This window comes from Melopsittacus undulatus, chromosome 21 (assembly GCF_012275295.1).
Source record: "Melopsittacus undulatus isolate bMelUnd1 chromosome 21, bMelUnd1.mat.Z, whole genome shotgun sequence".
In the NCBI taxonomy this organism is placed as follows: Eukaryota; Metazoa; Chordata; class Aves; order Psittaciformes; family Psittaculidae; genus Melopsittacus; species Melopsittacus undulatus.
In genome coordinates, this window is record NC_047547.1 from 1,780,611 (window position 1) to 1,800,847 (window position 20,237).

Below are 20,237 nucleotides of genomic sequence, written 5' to 3' on the forward strand. Positions count from 1 at the left end.
ATGGAGGCCTCCTCCCTGGGCCCTCTCACAACCCCTCATCTCGTGCGGGACGAGACTTCCAACACACACAGCACGGCTATACCATGCTGGAGGCAACCTGAAAGCACCCTTTACCTGCTTTGAGCTATGGATGGGAACCTTCCACACCCACCTTCTCCCCTACCAGGAGGCTGCCACATGGATGCGTTCCCTTTCTTCTTTACCCCTCTTTGGCCTCTCCAGCTTCAGCTCCAACCCATCCGCAGCCACTGAGCGGACACCAGCCTGCGGCAGGCGCCGTCAGCAGCATCCCCACATCCTCAGCGCTGCCTCTGGGGTAGGGAAAGAAGCAGCAATGACCGTGAGCACCATTGATCACCCCCGGCCAGAGACCCTCCTCCATGGGGTCCAGGGCAAGGCCTGGGGGGGGTGAGCAGGGCCAGGGCAGGCTTGGAGCATCCGGTCCCCAAGCCGGGGAGCCAGCGGCAGGAGCCGCCCCTGCGCCCTCCGAAGAGGCTCGCTCGGCCCGGCCTCGCCTTCCCGATGGGCTCGGGCCTCACCTCCGGCTGGCGGAGGGACCAAAGGCGGCTCCGCGAACACAGCGGAGCGACGACGGTGATTCCTTACCGGGATACAGCAGCGAGGGAGCACCGGAGAGCGGCAGCGGGGACGGGACGAGCGCCACGGCGCATGCTTGGAGCCCGGGCTGCAGTACCTAGATCTGACCACGGGATGGCAGCAGCAAAGGGAGCTCAGCGCCACACTGCGCCCCCATCGCCTGCAGTACCGAGGGTTGTCCACAGGATGGCAGCACCCGCTCGTGTACTCGGTACCGCGGAGGCTCCGAGCCCCGTTCGCACCCTCCGGGGGCAGCAGCTCCGTTACTGTGGGGACGAGGCTGACGCTTCCCTGCCCCTTTCCCGTATCCCGGCTCCAACAGTCGCTTCCTCCGCACCCAAAACCATTCCAGGCCCTTGCCTCTGGTGGCAGAACAGCTGTGGGGCTGTTCCGGCCCTGCTCCCCAAGCAGAGGCACATTCATGGTCAAGATGCTGCTGAGCCGATGACCATAGCTGGTGGTTCCAGCTGTGCTCCAGACCAGAGTGAAGCTCTGCACCCCCTGCCACGGCTGGAACATGGCAATTCACCCTCATGGCAATCCACCCTCACTTTGCCACCTATAACTCCAGAGAGGCACTATGCAGATGGAGGTGCAGGTTGTGGTGTGGTATGTCTGCCTTCCTTTAGCTGGTTTATTTCCTTATAGGGTTTGACTTATGTAGCCTTGTTGTCACCAACAGGACATTTCCGCAGTGCTCCCGCAGGAGGGACAGGGCTCAGAACCTTCAAAACCCACCCAGAGACCCCAGAAAAGCCTCAGAACTGTCCCAAACCGCCCTGGAAACCCTACAATGAGTCCCCTGCATTTCCTGCAGTGCCAACGGGGTGGCCCCATGGCAAAAACCAAAGCCCAGAGCAGCCAAGATGAAGGAAAAGCTTCGGATCCAAATGTAGCCCCATAGGCACTGAGACAGGGCCTCCATTGGCATCACTGTTGCTGGACCCCCAGGAGCTTCCTCCCTGCACCCCATTCAATGGGCAATCCCTGTGTGGTTGGATCCCCAGCCCCAAGGCAGGGCAGGAGTAGATCTTGGTCCCAGGGTTAGAGGGAGAGGGGGGCCACAGAGCTCCTGGCACAGGGATCCAGCTCGGAGCCCATCTGCAGGGGTAAAGAAGCACACGGCTCACGCGCCCCTGAGAAAGGGTTTAATGGGCAGGGGAGGCACTGCTGCCCCTGTCAGGGCTGAGGGATGCTGCAGGAGACACACACATATGCACACTATGTACAGAGAACACAGGCACCCCCAGCCCCCTGCCACCATCCCTTCTCCCTCCTTGAGCAGGTGGAGGGGAGAGGGTTGGGCTTGCCAAGCAAGGAGTGACCCTAGTCCTGACAAAGACTGGGATATAAGGAGTGGACAATGGGAACGCAGGGATGGTGCCTGCCCACAGAGCTGGGAAGGGTGGAACTCTTTGGTTTCAACATTAAGACTGCACAGGGCTGCTGTTTCCAAAGGGCCAAAGGAGGCCCAGTGAGGTTCCAGGCACTGGAAATGGGAGCACTGCATGAAACCATTCCCTCCCCAGTGCAAGATGGGACGGGAAGCACCTGACCGGGGCTGTGGCTGTGGCTGGGCCTCAGCAATGCCCCCTCCCCACACATCCGCATGTCAGAAGGACCCAAACGTGTTTGGGCCCCCCCACCCCATCCCCTGGGTTGCAGACGTGCCCACCTGATGCCCGGTACCTCCTGCTTAGGACAGGGAGTTGAGGAAATGGCTTTCCCCTGCCAGAGTGCTCAGCATGGAGCTCATGTCCCCCACAGCCATGTTGGCACCCCCGGCTGCAGGCAGCAGACCCCCGGCAGGGCTCGGGGGTCCCGGCAGCAGTGCAGGCAGCTCCGGTTCCTCCACGATGGCAGCAAAGTCAAGGTGCGTGTTCTCCAGGTCCAAGGAGTCCAGGCTGTTGGCCACTGGCTCCCCCGAATCCAGGTAGTGACAGGAGCTGCCTTTGAGCCCTTCCATGCTCCCCCCATAATGCCCAGGACCCCCACAGCTTGCTGCCGGTTGGCCCAGCAGCTTATGGCCACCTTTGCCCATGTGTGTGCCCTGGGCTGGGTAATAATGCAGGGCATTATTGGGCCCCTCAAGTGTGGGGCGGGCAGGGAGCAGGCGATGTGCCCGCCGGGAGCTGGCTTCCATTGCCTCATAGGAATGGCTTGGCTGGGACAGGTGCCCTGCATAGTTCAGGTTGCTTGGGTGCCCGTGGGGTTTAGGGCCCCCGGGCGGATGCGGCCCCAGCTCAGGGTTGAAGCATGGGGCGTGCAGGAGGTGCTGGGTCTCCGGCAGACCCTGCGGGTTCTCTGCTTTGGGTTGGTAACCAGAGCACTTGGGGTTGGGGTACAGCGGTGCCTGCATGGCCTGGCACTGCCCGGGTTCGGTGCCCAGGCGCATGGCAGCCTCCCCTCCCTTTGGGGCTGCTTGGGCTCCCCACATCAGAGCCTGCTGGGCCTGCACGTAGCTCCGGACCATCACCTCCTTGCTCTGCATGGTGGGGGTCTGGTCTCTCCTCCCGCTCGGGCTCAACATGCCCATGTAACTGATGGGTGCCTGCTCCTCAGGCTGGAAACCTCCATGCCCTGCGTTCATGGCTTGGCCAAATGATGCCGGAGGCTGCAGGTGCCCAGCAAGTCTGGGGTTCTGGCATGGAGCGAGCGCTGGGGTAGGGGCTGGGTACCGCTGCTCGGATTTGATCTGCAGCCGGTTGAGCCGGTGCCCGCCGGGGTATCCATTGTCCTGGCACGAGCTCACAAGCCTGGGTTGCTGCCCGCAAGCGCTGGGCACTGGGTACTCGGTGCTCTGATGGTGAAAGGGTGATCCAGACATGGCACTGACACCGGGCTGCCCGCAGCTCATCTCCAGGTTGCTCTGGGCAGGCTCATCCCAGGGCGCTGGCACAGCCCCATTGCCAGCGGGCATCGTGGTGAAGTGCTGGTTCACCTGGCACTGAGGGAGGGAGAACTCAGGCTGCAGCAAACCCTCCTCCATGTCCCTGTGGCCTCCTGGGTTCAGCTGCAGACACGCCGCGGGCCGGTGGGTGCTGCCATAGGGACCTTCACACTGGAGCTCCGCAGCCATCCTATGGCACGGGAAGCGTTCCTCGGGGTAGTCCAAGTACTGCTCCATCCCTGCCAAGCCGGGCTCAGTGCCTGGGCCCTCCCTGCTCACACCCTCCAGGAAGACGCTCTCACTGATGCCAGGCGGGCGCGGGGAGAAGCCGTGGGGCTGGGGGGTGGCATCGGAGCCCCCCAAGGGCTGCAGAGCAGCTCTGCCCGCTCCGGGCACATTGACGTTACCCACACTCTTAAAGCGATGCACCCTGGGCACAGGGGGAGCATCGGCCGCGCTCCGGGATGGGTCACTGGCCCGGCGCACCCCACTCCGAGGCACCAAGGGATGGGGAGCAGCACCCACATAGCCTGGGGAGTCGTTGGAGCTGTGCCTCCGCAGCAGCCCATTGGTGAGGAAACGGGGTTCAGCCGGCGCCGCACAGTCCCCACCGAAGCTGCCGTGGCCGCCCATGGCCACCCGCTCCATGCTGGGCAGCGGGGTCGGGGGGGGACCCCCTGTGGCCGCAGCGTATTTGGCCTTGAGGCGATAGCGCTGGGCTGGGGTGAGGCTGCCCATGCCCGGCAGCCCCCCACAGTGACTGGCATCGCTGGAGCGTCGGGATCCATCCGGGGAGATGGGGTCGTAGCCATCGGCCAGGGCCGCCCCACCGGGCACGGCCCCGGCCTCCCCAGCCGGGTACGGGCCGGGCAGGTACGGGGACACCAGGGACGAGCGGCGGCTCACGGTGTAGGCTGAGCTCACGGTGCTGGTGCCGCTGCTCCGGCGCTCGCTCAGAGCCGGGCCCAGCCCTGCTGCCGACAGCGCCGCCAGGCGCCGGTGCGAGGCGGCTGCCGACGGCCTGGGCATCCCGGACATCTCCCCTGGAAAGGAAAGGAGGAGTTGGGATGAGGGACACGTCCCCATGCGGCCGCCTCCAGGAGCAGGATGCGGCCTCTTGTATGGGTAGTGCCTGCCTAGGACAGGAAGCAGATTCAAGGGGTGGCAACAAGGAGGGGGTAGGAGATCATTTAGAATCAATGAGGATGGAAAAGACCTTCAAGATCGAGCCCATAGATGGGGGGGGGGGGGGGGGGTTAGGGCTGCAAACCAGGCTTGTCTTGATGTGGGACCGGCCCCATATCCAGGGTGGGGGAACCACAATCTCACCGGCTCCGGGGATAGGTGGCAAATTCAGGCCCTTGGGAGCCGACGGCTTCCTCATCTGCTTCAGTTTGTCAATGCGAAGGTTCTCCAGCTTGTGCAGGGCCATGAGCCCCGAGGTGCCCATGGGCTCCCCGGGCACATCCTCCAGTGTGGACAGGTCCTCGTAGCTGCCACCGGCGTTGCCGGCCATCTCCACCCCACTGTCGTTGTTGGTGGTGCTGCCCAGTGGGGAATGGCCACTGCTGCACGATGACTGCCCCCCAGGGCTGGGCTGGGGCTTCTAGGGGGGACCCAAAGACATCAGCCGAGGAGAAGGGGGGGTCAGGCACCCACTGCACCCAACGCACCCTGTGAGACACAGGGAGGTGACCCTGCTGCCATTCAAACACCCCAGCTCCTTACCAAGGCCAAGTCAGGCACCAAGAGTTTGCCCTCATCCTTTTGGCCTTCAGTGGGGCCGTTTGTGTCCTTCTCCTGCTTCATGTCCGGGGGGCCGCTGGGGGTGGGCAGCGCTCGCCCTGGCACCACATCCCCACGGTGCTTCTTGGTGACGTGGGCATCGGGGCCGTGCACTGTCTTCACGTGCTTGCGCAGAGAGCTGGGGTCTGTGTAGCGCTTGGTGCAGCCTGGGATCTTACACACGTAGGGCTTCTGGTAGGGCATGGGGGGGTGAAGGTGTCAGCTCTGACCAGAGACCCATGGGCATGGAACCAATGCCCTTCCCAACCCTCCCAAACAAGCACAGGAATCGAGGGCAGGGAGGGATCCAAGAGCCTGAGTCCCTTTGGATGGGGGATGTTGGATGCTACAGCAGGGACTTGGAGGAGATCATAGGGAGCTGATGAAGAACACAAGGAGTGCTCCTCAGGAGGGGTTCAAGGGACCCTGGGGGGAATGCAGGTGATGGAGGGAAGGAACAGGGGCCGTCTATTAGAACATGCAAGGGACACAGGGAGTTTTCAGGGCACAGGACTACTTAGGAGGCAGATGGGGAGCCCAAAGGGGTGCAGGTCAGTACCTCATTGGAGTGAGTGCGGTTCTGATGCTTGGCCCGGTCAGAAGCATTGGAGAAGGCCTTGTTGCAGCCCTCGTGTTCGCACACGTAGGGTTTCTCCCCCGTGTGTGAGCGCAGGTGGGTCTTGAGGTTCTCCAGGCGTGAGTAGGCTTTGTTACAGCCCTCGAACTGGAGGGTGAAAGGGGCCATGCACCTTGCACAGAGCCTGGACCCCGCACAGCACATCTCCCAGGGACACCAGCACACCTCCCACCCAAAGCATCATGTCCCCCTTATGGCCATGCACTGCCCGGCTGTGCCGTAGCCAGCCTGCTCTCTACCCCTTTACCATACAGGCTCTGTATGGTTTGGGTTGGAAATGGTTTGGGTTGGAATGGTTTGGGTTGGAAAAGCCCTTAAGATCATCCAGTTCTAACCCTCAGGGACACCTCCCACTAAACCAGGTCACCCAAGGCTCTGTCCAACCTGAACACAGGGATGGAGCATCCACAACTTCCTTGGACAACCCATTCCAGTGCCTCAGCACCCTCATAGCAAAGAACTCCTTCCTCATACCCAACCTTATGCACTACCACACTCATGTCCCACCTCGTTTTCCCCATAGCTCCCACCCTGCCCTGAGCCGTGCCAAGCACAAGGCCCAGCTTAGCCAAGGCTTTGCACGGGCCCTTGCCAGCTCACCGTGCACTTGTGGGGCTTCTCGCCCGTGTGCCGTCGCATGTGCACCACCAGCATGTACTGAGCCTTGAAGGGTCTCTGCTCCCGGGAACACGCTGCCCAGTGGCACACGAACTCCTTCTTCTCCCCATGGATGTGCTCGTTGTTGATGTGCTGAGGAGAAAGGGGCATCACTGGTGGCAACCAGAGAGTCAGGGAGACAGAGGTGCCAATAGAATACTAGGAGAGAATGGACAGAGAGGGCCTGGGATGGTGGCTGGAGACACCAGGGGATGGGCAAAACCAGATGGTGTCTACCAGTGGATACAGGAGGAGATTTGGGGCTATTCTGGAAGGACCAAGAGAAGACACAGGGGTCAAGGTATATGTATACCCAGGCAGGACCTAACTCACATGCACGAGCTGCTCCTGCGTGTCAAACTCCTTGGCACAGCCATCCCAGTAGCAGTTGGTTTCATACACAGCCTCAGCCTCAGGTTTCCCATCCTCCTTCTCCAGATCTTCCCGAGCATCCAGCATCCCCAGCAAGGGGTCCTGGGGGAGCACAGTATCCCGAGGGATGTGCTCCTGTTACTGAGAGTGGTGTCAATGGGAAGTGGGGGGGGGTATCTCAAGGCTTGGGGCAGTACCTGGGTGCCTGTGGAAGCTGGACTGGAGATGTCACCCTCGGATCTCTCCTCTGGGTATTTGGCAGCCAAGGGGCTGCTCAGGCTCCACTCCAACTTCAGCTGCTACCAGGGCAGGGGGAAAGGAGTCAGCACCCAGATGCTCTCTGGACCACTGCTGATATGGGCACAAGGGCCCCTTACCTGGCACTGTTTGAGGGTCCCACGAGCTGGGGTGTGATGCAGGAGCCCTGGGCGGGTGGACAGGGGTTCATGGGAGGTACATGGTGCTGGGGGTGCTGCGGTGTGGCTGTAGAGGTGGCCTTGGCCCTTCTGCTGAGCAGGGGGACTCTGGTATCCCACTGATGGGCTGCAAAGAGCGAGAGGGATGACACCACCAGAGCGCAGGCATCCCAGGTTCCCTAACCCAGCATCCCGCTCCGCTCCCACCTTCCCTAGCCCTCACCCCCTGCAGGCATTCCCCAAGCTGGGAATCAGCATCCAGGCTCCCAGCCTGACTGGCTGCATGCCTGGTGCCCACCTGATGGTGCTGATGGAGAGGTGGCCATAGGAGCCACTGGCAGAGGCACAGCGGGAGTTGATGAAGGCAACGAGGGAGTTGGGTGAGGTGCGGATGACAGTCTGCAGGTCAATGCTGGAGTCTGACAGTGGTGAGATGGACAGGGCTCGCTTCTTGCCCAGCTTGCCTGCAGCACGGGGCGTTGAGAACCGTGAGCCTGGGGTGGCAGCAAACAGGGGGGGTCTCCCCTCAGTATGGGCCCTAGGAAGCTGAAGAAACCCCCAGGCCACAATCCTGGTGCATTGGAGCCTAAAGGAGTACCCTGGCTGTGCCAGTGAGCTTCTGGTTTAGGATGGAACGGGGTATTTCAAATGGAAGGGACTACAGTGATCATCTCGTCCAGATGCCTGACCGATTTGGGGCTGTAGAACCCAATGCCTACCCAAGGCACTTACCATCACCACTGCCCAGGTGCTCGGCTCCTGGCACCAACCCATAACCACGGTGACCACTCGTAAGGTTTGACTGATGGCATAAGGGGAAATCGAGTCCTGGCAGGGGCGAGGAGAAAGGAAGAGCATAAGTGTGGGTGGCACAAAGGGGAAGGAAGTCCCTTGTGCACCCCTGGACCTAAGCACTGAATCTGAAGCCAGATGCTCCTTGTGCCATGCCAGGCACCGCTCAGGATGAGGGGGATGTGACCGACCTGGTGGTCCTGGGGCACCTGGAGCTACTCCATGGGGCGGGCGCAGGCAGCAGCGCTCGGCGGAGCCGCTGCCCGTGGGGCTGACGGGGTTGAACATCCCTCGGCGGAGCCGTTCCGGGCTCAGGAGCTCATCGGGTCCTCGCTGCGGGGCTGGAGCCGGGGGCGCCTGGAGCAGGGAGGACACGGGTGGGATGTGCGCCCCGTGTCCGCCAGGGGGCGCCGCAGCTCCGCGCCCCGCACCCAGCGTGGCCCTGCCCTCACCCCCTGTGCCCCACCGCGGACCCTGCCCCACTGCCAGGGGGCACAGCCAGGGTGGGGAGGGAGGGTTCGGTGACAACAGGGAAACGGCGTCACCCGTATCTTGGGGCACAGACATCGAGGGGTCCAGGCAGAGGAACGGGGCTGGGGAGCATCTGACACAGCTCTTGGGACCCCTGCCCTGCCATAGTGGGGCCCCTGGCGTTTACTTCCCCTTGCTCCTTCCCACATGCAGACATCCCCTCCCATCAGGGGGCTTCCCCCTGCCCTAAGGGCTCCCACTTTCTCCCTGGAGCTGGGGGGGGGGGGAATTCCCCACACTTTGCTGGATGTTCCTGGGTGGAAGAAGGGGATGGTGCAAGAGGAGGTGTCTGTGGGGCCAGGGTGCAGCCCCCACCACATCCCTCTCCTCCTGCTGACACTGCAGACATAAACCATGCAGAAAGCTGCATGCCCCTGGTGGGCTGGGTGAGGACAGGAGGCACAAGTTCCGCATCACCACAGCCACCCGGATCCACCACCCTCTCCAAAGCAAGTATGTCTGTCCCCAAGGACCTCATGGCACGAGCACAGGGCACTTAACACACCCTCAGCACAAGGACCACGGTACAGACCAAACCATTGCCCAGCTCAAGGCTGCTTCTGATAGCTTAGCACAAGCAGTGATGCTGTTGCAGGGTCGCCCATCACACAGGTCCCTGGATACTGACTTAGCAAGGTGCCCTCATGCTCGGTGCTGTAGTGCAACAACAGTGCCTGTTGCAGGAGGGGTAGAACACACACACGTGCACCCAGACACCCTCACTCCAGCACACACATAGGTGTAAAACCTGCGAGTCCTAACTGAGCATGGATGCTCAGAACCACTCTCAGTCAAAGGACCCACGCTGGAGCTGTGCTCTGCCCTCCGCAATGGGTCCCTGCAGCATCAGCACGTCCCACCCAGCCCTGCCCTGTTGGTCCCCACCCTGCCTGCAGGTGAAATCCCTGCCCTGTCCCATCCCCAATCGCAGCCCTACCCACAGGGCACGATCGCATCCCTGCCTGCAGGTTCCTGTCCTCTGCCTGGGTCTCCCTTCCACTGATCTCCAACCATGGCTGCACCTTCGGGTCCCAGCCTGTATCTTTATCCCCATCCCCTCCCGTGGTCACTGTCCTGCCCCAAGATCCCTGAGGGTGTACGTGAAGGATGGAAGCTCTGGAAGGAGGAACAAGCACAGGGTGGGTGGCACTGGGAACAAGGTCCCCTCAGCCTCCCCCCTTCCAGAGACCCCAAACAAGGGGTCCGGGGCAGTGGGAGCCCCTCACCCCGCTGGGAACGGTGCTGGGCTGCGTTTGGAGCACGAGGGGGCGAGGGGGGCTGCAATTCTTCCGCATGAGTTGCCCCTTTGAAAGCTCGTCTCGGGGCTTTGTGCGAGTGTCAGCCAGGAAGAATGGGGCAGGGGGGGCAGCAGGGCAGGCAAAGAGGGAGGGAGGAACACGGGAAGGTGATGTGGTGCTGGGGACAGGCAAGGGGAAGAGGAATGAGACTATGGGGAGGGGGGAGCAGAGGAGGGGCCTCTTACCTGCCCATTGAACCTGGGCCTTGATGCACAGCCTGGGGAGTAGCTGCAGGGGAAGGCTCCAATCTGCCCCCCCCCCAAACCAAGCCTCTCGCAGAACTTTGTCCTGTTTTGGAGTCCCTGCATGCAGCCGTCCACGTGTATGCACAGGGCTGCATGAACATGCACATGCACCTATACAGAGAGCAGCTGGGAGATGATGGGGGGGTTGGAGACCAGCACAGCCAAAACCCCCTTGTCTCCCCTGCCCGATAACCATCACCAGCTCCTCACTCAAGTGAGCTCCTGCCATTTGGTACCAGGGACTGTGTGCACCCACCCCAGCCCAAAGAGGAGGGGGCTGCAGCATCAGTGTCATGGGGGGCTCTGCTCTGGGCCCAACTGGTCCCAGCAGCCTCCAGCTCCTGGACTGGGATCTGAGCTCTGGGGCACCGTGTGTGCAGCATCTCCTGCTTCCAGGAGCAGGGTTAATTCACCCATCACCTCTGTGATGCCCTCTCTCCTTTGCTGACTCTTAGCTTCATTCCATGCTATGCCATGCCCGGCACATGCTATACTGCACACGGGAGCACATGTGCACACCCTGCAGAGTGACCACCACACAAACCCCTGCCTGCCCCTCGTCCCTGCCCACCTGGGTCCATGCGGGATGGTCCCTACTGTGCTAAGACAGCTTCTGCCTCCGAGCCCAGGCAGAAGGGAGGAGTTTGGCAGGGAGAAAGCACCCAGCCTGCAAGGGCAGTCTGGAGGCAGGGGGTGCAGGGGGTGCAGGGGGGCAGTGACCCAGCTCCCCAGGATACCAACACATTTCCCTTGCTGAGCACCAGCATGGTGGGGTGGCTACGCAAGGCAGAAAGCATTAAGGCCCCCATGTCCCATGTACTCCCCCCAGTGCAAAGGGTCCACAGGGCATGGGGGGGGGGAGGGGGGGGGGAGCAGAAAGCATCAAGGCCCCTCAAGCCCCAGCAGCTCCCCCCCATCCAAAGGGTCCACAGGGCATGGGGGTGGGGGAGGAGGGTGCAGAAAACACCAAGGATCCCCCAAGTCCCATCTACTTCCACCAATGCAAAGGGTCCACGGGGGGGGGGGGGGGGGGTGGGGGAGGCAGAAAGCATCAAGGCCCTCCAAGTCTCATCTACTCCCACCAATGCAAAGGGTCCACAGGGGATGGCAGGGGGGGAAGGGGGGCCGGCAGGCAGAAAGCATCAAGGCCCCCCCACTTCCCAGCAGCTCCCCCCAATGCAAAGGGTCCACAGGGGATGGGGGGGGGGGGGCAGAAAGCATCAAGTCCCCCCAAGTCTCATCTTCTCCCCCCAATCCAAAGGGTCCGCAGGGCTATGGGGGTGCAGAAACCATCAACCCCCCCCAATGCAAAGCATCCGCAGGGGCTCCCCGGACCCCATCGCGCCCCTTCATCAGGGCAGGCAGGAGGAGGCCGGCGGCGCTGGGAGCCAATGGGAGCGCGGCCGCGGCTCGCCCACCGCGGCGCTGCCTCCCCCGCCCGCCGCGCAGCTCCGCGGCCCACCCAAGTCGCAGCCTATGGGCATGAATGCGAGCGCCGGGCGCAGGCGGGATGCGGGAATCCTCCTCGGCCTCCTCCTGCCAACAGAGCCCAACTGAAGCACATTCCTGCTCCCGTCTGCCAGGAAAACAAGGAGCGCAGCCAGCGCCGGCTGCATGCGGAGCGAGGCCGGCTCCGGAGCCCCAGCGCCGGCGCAGGAGGGGGTCAGCACTGACCCCCCCCCCCCCCCCCCCAACTCCTCCTTCCTCCCATCCCAGCTCCTTGCCTTTTATTTCCTGCAAACACGTCTAAAATGTGTCATCTGGCTCCAGTTTCCTGAGGACACTGGGGGACAGGGAAGGGGAGCAAGGGAAGGAGGCAGAGGGGGGAAGGAGATGGAAGCGGGGTTGTAGCATGGGATGGCAGCGCTGATGGGTGGTGGGGTTAGGATCAGACACCCATAGGGGAGCCACGCACCCTTGGGAGACCTGGGGGTGTGTGCACCCAACACACACCGCACCGGGGCAGACCCCCAGCCCAGCTCCCATCTCACACCAGGGATGCTCCTGGCTCCCAAACAGCCCCTGGGCCAGGCAGCCTGCAGCAGTGGGTGCTGTGTGGCACCCAGCCCAGCACATAGGAGAGGCAGGGGTCCCTGTCTGTGCATCAGCATTGAACCCATCGCCTCCTGCCCCGGACCCAGCCCCGGTAGGGTTAACCACGCTGGAGTCCCACTGTGGAGGAATGTGATGTCAGGGTTGGATTAGCCCATGCGGCCTCCATCCCAGCCACGATCCCAGCCCATAGACCAGCAGCGCTGAGCTGTGTGTGGCACAATCCATCAACCCGCCCAGCACAGCCCCCAGCATGGGGGGCCTGGAGGAGGGCTCCGTGTGTGCATGCGTGGGGGCATCTGGGTTTCTGTAAGCACGAGCTTGGCCATATGTGTCTGCATGTGCGGAGGGGGGTTTGTGTTTATGTGCATGTTTGGGGGGGGGGGGTGTTTGTGTGTATGTACTCACAGATGTGTTTGCATGTATGCATGTCTGCGTACGAGTGGAATGTTCCTATGTGCATGTGGGGACCTACAATGTGTCTGCAGGCCCATTCACCCCAAACCCTCACTGATGAAGCAGAGAGAGGCAGAGAGCAGGACCCAGCAGCACGGCAGGGGCTGGGGTGGGGGGGGCACCCCAAGAAGCCCCCACTGCACATCCTTTTCACCCCCTAAGGAGAGATGGGCTCTAACCCCATGATAGGCAAAGCACTGAGCCCTCATCTCCACCGTCTGGTGACCCCAGGTCAGCCACATGCCCGATTGGTTTAACCCTCTAAGGCCTTAGGGAAAACATTGATCTGGCTCAGGATCTGCACTGGGGCAGCAGCTCAGGCAGCAGCTCTGCATGCACAGAACAGAACACGGCACAGGCTGCAGCAACGCAGCTGGAAGAGAGCTGCTGGGGAGCCCGGGTGGCCATCCAGGACCAAGGGACACATGGCAGGGCAGGGATGCTCTGGCTACGGTGTCTGCTGCCCTCGGTGCAGCCTGAGCCAGCACCCAGGGAAAGGCACTGACAGGCAGAGATGGTGAAATTCCCCTTGGAAAAAGCCCCTTTCCCTGCCCTGGGAGTGGGTTGGAGCCAGGGCTGTGCTGTCTGCATGGGGAAGCTGCATCCCCCGAACCCCATGAGCTTTCCCATCTCTGCCTCAGCAGCAGTGATGCGCAGACCTCCCGCCCAGCCGCCTCGCTATGGGTCTGACCCCACTGTTAGGCCAGGCTTTAGGGCAAGCCCAAGCTCCTCTGCATGGGGCAGCTAATCTGCCCAGGACTGCAGCTGCCACAAAGCACATTGCTTCAGGTTCAGGGGGTCTGAAAGGGGACGATCCAGGGTCATGAACCCATGCTGGTGTGAGCTGCCAAGCTCGTTCCAAGGTGGTCCCTTGCCTGGAAAAGATGAGGCAGGGAAGAACCAGCTTCATGTGTGGAGGGAAAGGGGCAGCTCCATCCATGCCGGCAGAGATGCAGGACATCCACCGCTGCCCCCTTCTCCAGCCCCTCCTGCCACCTTCATTCCGCACCCCACACCATTACTCCTCTCTGCCCCTCACACCACTTCCAGTAAGGACCAGAGGTCCCTCCCCAGCCCACCCATCCCTCCAGCATCCCAGCCTTATGCAAGCCACCGTGCACCACCACCCATGCACCTCATCTCAGCAGGGGGCCAAACAATCCAGCCCCTCGCTCCCACATGCATCCACACCCACTCATGACCAGGCACTGACATGCCTTTAGACACGTTAACACACGCTAACACACGTGTGCTTGGGGAAGAGGGGAACGCAGGGGTGCAGTGGCTCCCAGGGCAGAGGAGGGTGGCAGAATGGGAGCTCAAGGGTCCCTGGGCCTGTTTCCCCCATAAAGCAGGGCCTGCCGGTCCTAAACCACAAGCCGAGCGGCTCAGGAAGCTGTGGCAAGCAGGGCAGGAGCGGTGATGCTTGATAGGTGGTCCCAGGGCAGGCAGGCGATTGTCATGGGCTTGTATGGTATTTGCTTTGGCTGCCAGCGCACTCACACTAACCCCTGCCAATTGCTCACATAAAGCCATTTCCCTGGCCCCTACCTCCGTTGGGGTAAGGTTTTGGGGTGAGGGGAAGGGGGTGCACACACAGCAGCAGCTGCTCGAAGGAATTTTTATGTTTCCCCTTCCCAGTGCTGGAGGGAAGCAGCAAAATGGAGCATGTGGGACCCATAAAAGCCCAGCTCTGAGTCATGGATGAGGGAGCCCCTGCCAGGCCCTGTTCCTTCCCATGGCATCAAGGCATCATCCCCAAGCCAGTCCCATGGAGGGGAGCTGCAGGGCAGGGGTTCCTGCTGGCCCAAGGGAGAGGAGGCAGCGCAGGGCAGGCACTGCAGTGTCATCTGCCCTCTCACTGCCCTCAGTGCCCAGCCTGTGCCCACCCCAACAGCTCCATCCTGCAGGATCCCTCCGAAGATGGGAAGAGGAGGATGTGCAGGAGCTGGCAGGGACTGCAGCAGCGGTAAAGGATTAGCTCTACAGCAGCAACCCCCTCTAATGTGTGGAGCTGCCTCTTGATGTGCCAAGGGCAGGGTAAGGGGAGCACAGCACAGGGGGACGTAGGGAGCATAAATTGCTCCTCCTTTGGGGCAGGAGGCACCTCTGTCTGCCCAGAGGTGGTGATGGGGCTGTTCCCCCATCCTCAGCAATGTCCTCAGCAATCCTGGGCCTGATGGGACTCTTTAGGCTCTCCAGGAGTATCTGCCACTGATGGAGGTGGGTGCTCAACCGCCTGCTCTCCTGTTCCTTGCTGGAGACCTGTGATATCCATACATCTCTGCCACTATAGGGGCATCAACCAGGACTTTGCTCCCCCTGGATGGGGGTAGGAGTTGGCTGGAGGGATTGCACCACATCTGGAAGCATCCCCCCAGCCTCAGCCTCAAAGCTGGATGCAGCAGGGCTGAAATCCGACTCTGTTTTTGCTGCTTGTTCCCACTCGGAGGCAGCTATTTTATCAGCTGTTTGCCCTGTTATTGTGCAGCTTCTGAAGGGGATTGATGTGCCTTAAGGACTGGGCTGTGGGCTGTGAGGATCCCTGCAGAAGAATCCCCTCCATCTTACCCAGGACCCACCCAATGGACCTTTTCCATTTATCACATCACATATCTATGCCAAACACCAGCCAAATCCATAAAGAGAAACTGAGGCACACAGAGAGACTCCAGTGTTATGGAGGCAAGACACCAACCAGGCAGACAACTGTACACACAGGTGTGTATGTACACACACAAACAGGCCCCTCTGTACACATGTCCATAGGGGATGCTCTGGGTGTAGGATTGCTCTCCCTTCTGACCATACACTTAAGGTTTCCCTCTTTTACTACGTCAGATGGACAAGAACAGGCCCAGCAGCTTGTGGAAGGAAGGAAAGACAATAGCACAAGTGCTTTTGTGAAAGCTGGCAAGGCAAAACCCAAAGCTTGGGACAAGGGCTGGAGGGACAGGACAAGGGGAATGGCTTTAACCTGCCAGAGGGGAGATGGAGCTGAGCTCTTAGGCTGAAGTTGTTCCCTGTGAGGGTGCTGGGGCACTGGAATGGGCTGAACAGAGGAGGTTTGGATGCTCCATCCCACCAAGGCCAGGTTGGACACAGGGGCTTGGAGCACCCTGCTCTAGTGGAAGGTGTCTCTGTCCGTGGCAGGGGTTGGAGCTGGAGGAGCTTTAAGGTCTCTTCCAAACCTGTCTATGGTTCTATGATATTCACGTGCATGTGAACACGTTCATGTCCTGAGCTGCACCATGTCACACAGCATGGAAGCACCAATCTTCCCTCCCCAAGCCCGAGCTCAACACCCTCTCCTCAGGCTGCCTCAGCACAACAGCACAAGGTACCAGCACTGGCTCAGTCCCCATTGGAAACCTCTGCTCCAGGGAGGTTCTGACTGCTCAGCCAGATCCAGCACAGGGAGGGGAACACAGAGCTGAGTTTGTTCCACTGCCTCCCACCAGAGCAGCTACAGGGGCCTCAGCTCCCAACCTGCTCCTGGTTCTGTGCTCATCTTTGTGATGGAGAAGATGGAGCATGGGGAGATGAGGACCACCCCTCCAGGCATCCGGTGACTTGGCTACAGGCAGCCTCACCAGGGTGAGGGTAGGCACCGGTTGGTAGATGCCAGGCTCCTCAGAGCTGCCAGCATCCTTGGGAGATGGGGAATTTGGGGTCCTACCAAGCACATGGACTTTTGGTGTGGATCTGCTCCAGGCTCTCAATTTCCAACAGACTCCCCTTGCCCTTGAAGACCCTTGCTGGGTAACAGTGACCTTCACTGTGCTGGCAAAAGGCTGAAGGGAGGATGAGGACCAAACCAGCTCACACTAAGCAGAGATATAGGCATCAGTCAAGAAGCTTTCAACACCCACAACAGCACGGAAGGGACAGTAGATGCCTTTGGCATCCCCTGTTCACCACAGAGGCAGCGTCTGCCTCAGCTGAACACAGCAGATGCAGCCACACTGGGAAGTGCTCCTAGGTCTGAATTACTAAAGGTGGAACTTCATCCGGGTGCTTCCTCTTCCCTTTCCCTGCACCAGATCCCAGTGCCCACCCTTAGGACACTGCATCCACCAGCTCAGGTTTGCCACACGCAGCCTACAGAGCAGGCTGGGGGGAACTCCAGTATCCAGGTATCCAGAAGCATCCTCTGGGCCCCTACATCCCTTCCAGCACTGGGATGTGGCTGGAGTTTCCCAGACCCCAAACACAGCATCACAAATGCCACAGCCATTCCTCTACCACATTCCTTTGCCTTTAACCTTGTGCACTCACTGAGGGCTTGGTGTGATCTGGGGGTGCCTTGCTCTGGTCAGACCCAAAGTGGCCGCATAGGCTCAAGTGAGCCCATGCCCAGCTGTGAACAGGGCTGCCAGGTCTCACAGTGCCCTGCTTGGGGGTTCCTCACCCAACTCACCTGCCCCAGTCTGAGCTCTCTGAGCACTAAAGACAGCAGCAGCCCTTGTACAAGCACACTGGGAACACTCAGAACTGTCACAGGCAAGGACTCGAGGTGCTCCACAAGCAAAGTGCAAAAGCAGCTCTGCCTTCCCCCCAAACCCAGGAGATTCCTTAAACTCAGCTCCCTATTCCATGTAGGATTGGACCTTTCAAGGTCCTTTCCAACCTGGGCTCTTCTATGGCTCCGGGTTTTCCCAGGCGTGGGACACTTCCGAGCCAGCCTCTGCTGCAGCCCACATGGGCAGGGAAGAAGCAGCCCCAGGGCCTATGGGATGAGGGCTGGGAAGCACCAGGGACTGGGGCATCTTGTCCTGGTTTCTGGGAGGCTCCGTGGGGTGCATGGGGTGCCCACGTGGCCTGGCCGGGCTGTCAGGAGAGCAGGGGGACCCCCCTGTCCCAGCACCAAATCCTCCTCAGAGCCCTCCCAAGGTGCCGGGAGCAGCGGGTGCTGTTTGTGGGATGTGCAGCCGGGGGCAGAGGCCCTCAGAGCCCCATGTCCATCCGAGCTGCCCATGGATGACCGGAGGCTGCCCCAGCATCGCGGGTGGCACCGCTCACCCTCGTGGGGACAGTCCCGTAGCTGCTGCGTCACTCGGGCCAGGGCTGCAACTTCCCCCCCGCTCGGGACTCCCGGTCCAGCGCTCCCCATCCGCGGCGCTGGGAGCTCCCCGTTCCCTCCCGTGCTGCGAGGGGTCCCCGCTGCTCCCCCCGGTGCACGAAGCGAGGAGGGAGAGGGAACGGGGAGCGCGGCGGGGCCCGGGGCGCTCAGCCCGGCCCTGCTTGGGGCTCCCCCCGCTCTCACCCCCCAGCGCCGACGGGACACGGGAGCGGACGGGGCCCGGCGCGGCGGAGCCCCCGGAGCCAGCGCGGCTCCGGTGGGGAGCTCCCGACCCCCGGCCCCGACCCGCCGACGGCTCCTACCTCCGGGCGGCTCCGGGAGCGAGGCGGCGGCTCCGGGGGCTCCGCGCTCCCTTCCCTTCCCCCGCCTGCGGCTTGGTCCGGGCGAGCAGCGGCGCATCCAGGGGGACCCCGGTGGGCGGGCGGGACGGGACGGGACCGGACGGCGCCCCCCGCACTTCCCGGCCCGCCCCGGGCTCCGGGGGAAAGTTACCGGAGCCCCCGCAGGGTGGGGGGGGCACAACCGGACTGCGGGTCCCGCTCCGCCAACTCGGGCGGCGGCTCCGGGAGCGCTCGGGACGGAGACCCCGGTCGGGAGCGCGCCGGCTGCAGCCACCCCGAAAACCCGGGCTGGATCCTCCCGCGAGCGCGCGCGCGGGCCTGCACGCGCACCGGGCGCCCCGCACCCCCACGCGTGTGCGGCCGTGGCCGGGCCGGGGTGCGCGGCCCCCCCCCCCCCCCGAGGGGCAGCGGCGGGCACCGGGCGCGTGCCCTCGTGTGCGCACCGGCACGTGCGCAGGGGTGGGCGCGCACACGTGCACCTGTGCACGGGGACACGCGTGGTGCACACGCGCGTCCGTGCACACACGTGTGCAAGAGCCGAAGAGGTTGTGCGCGTACAAACAGGCACACGGACACCCCATGTGCACAGGGCACAAGCACAGCACGTGTGTACGTGCAGGATGCGCAGCCACCAGTGGCCATGGCCAGGGTCTGGCGGTCACCTTGGGCCTTCACTGCATCAGGGAGAGGCCAAAGAGTCTGGGGGCAACGGTCACAGACGTGGGACCCCCCCAGGCTGACACCCTGCAGACGGACAGCGTGGGCCCAGCACCTCCAGTAGCCTGGGTACCGCTGGAGACCCTGACAACAGCCTGCCCCAGCACCCCAGCATCACTGAGTGGAGACCACCCTCCCCAGTGCCGGACCCACCACCCAGCCAGAGCCTGTATCCCTTGGGAGAGCCCTGGCATGGATATGGGGAGCTGGTGTCTCAGAGACCACTGAGCCACCCATAGATGGGGGGCACTGCCTGAAGTGGGGTGTGCAACACACAGCATCTCTTAGCTGTGCCACCTCGGGGCAGGACCCTCATGGCAGGGAGACAACGGGGCCGCCCATCCCCTCCACGGGGCACCGGGGCAGGGCTGTGCAGGGCCCCGGTCACCGCTGGGACCCCGGCCAAGCCTCACGCTCGGGCTGCGGGAGCACGGGCAGCAACGGGACCGGGCTGGGCGCGGCGGTGATGGGCAGCGCCTCCTGGTGGCGACCGGCGGAGCCGCATCCCTTGCAGCAGCCGTGGGAGGTCGGGCCCGGCCCCGAGGTGCGGTGGGGCCGTTCCCCCCCCGGCCTCGCCTGGGGACCCTGCTCCTTCCTTGCTCTGCCTCTTTCCAAGGGCTCCCTCGGGCACAGAGCCTGCTAGGAGGGAGCTCCTGCCCTATCTTGTGCGTGCTGAGCTCCCCCATGATCCCAGGTACACTTCATGTAGGGACATGGCTGTTCTCACCCTACCCCAGTGTTCAACTGCTCCTACCGGCTTCATCCTGCTCTCCTGGATGACAGTACCTGTGTTGTGTGACCCCCGAAGGTGAGGGGAGCTGTACTATGCACCCAGCCTGTCCCTAGAGCCTCTTAGCAGGATTACTCCTGCTGTGGGCACTATACCTTGCATTAGCCTGTCCTCCCATAACCCTGTGTGTCATCACGCACTGCAGGTGGCCAGGACACCACAGGGGTAGCTTCACAGCATGACCCACAGCACATCTCTAAGAAACGCCATCTCCATTGGTTGCATGGGACCTCCAGAGCAGAGGGACAACATGGGGAAGTTTCTAGAGCCACCCCTCCATCCACTGGCACAAGGGGAGAACAGCTACAGGTGCCCCCAGGATGCTCTGATGGATGGAGTCCCATCCATCAGCCCTGGGAGAGGGCCAAGGTGCTGGGTGCAGGTGAAAGGCATTGCCTGCATCTCCGTTTTGTAATAGGCATAAGCAGCTCAGCAGATCTACTCTTGAGCTGAGTGTGACCCCTGCTAAGCTGCCAGGAAAGGCCCACTGGGCACTGGGGATGCTGTGGGACCAGCCCTACCACCCTCCTGAGGTCTGGGGGCTTGCCCCAGGACCAGCCACGCTTCCATCTGCATGG

The 20,237-nt window shown here is 62.2% G+C and overlaps 1 protein-coding gene across 3 annotated transcripts; it reads right to left on the bottom strand.

Annotated features, from left to right (window-relative positions):
* Positions 1-1,732: 1,732 nt before the first annotated feature.
* On the bottom strand, positions 1,733-18,416 carry GLI1 (GLI family zinc finger 1). 3 transcript variants are annotated; one of them, XM_034071527.1, is made up of 12 exons: positions 18,114-18,416; positions 8,338-8,503; positions 8,087-8,182; positions 7,653-7,848; positions 7,316-7,481; positions 7,136-7,237; positions 6,900-7,040; positions 6,510-6,659; positions 5,832-5,996; positions 5,216-5,464; positions 4,817-5,093; positions 1,733-4,530 (listed from the first exon to the last, which is right to left on the bottom strand). In XM_034071527.1, exons 2-12 carry the CDS (start codon positions 8,432-8,434, stop codon positions 2,294-2,296), a joined length of 3,876 nt encoding a protein of 1,291 aa, XP_033927418.1. In that variant the 5' UTR covers positions 8,435-8,503; positions 18,114-18,416; the 3' UTR covers positions 1,733-2,293. The 3 variants fall into 3 exon arrangements, with proteins under 3 accessions (XP_033927418.1, XP_033927417.1, XP_033927416.1); XM_034071526.1 differs by lacking the exon at positions 18,114-18,416 and adding an exon at positions 10,161-11,041 and having other exon boundaries at positions 7,136-7,234; XM_034071525.1 differs by lacking the exon at positions 18,114-18,416 and adding an exon at positions 10,161-11,041.
* Positions 18,417-20,237: the final 1,821 nt, after the last annotated feature.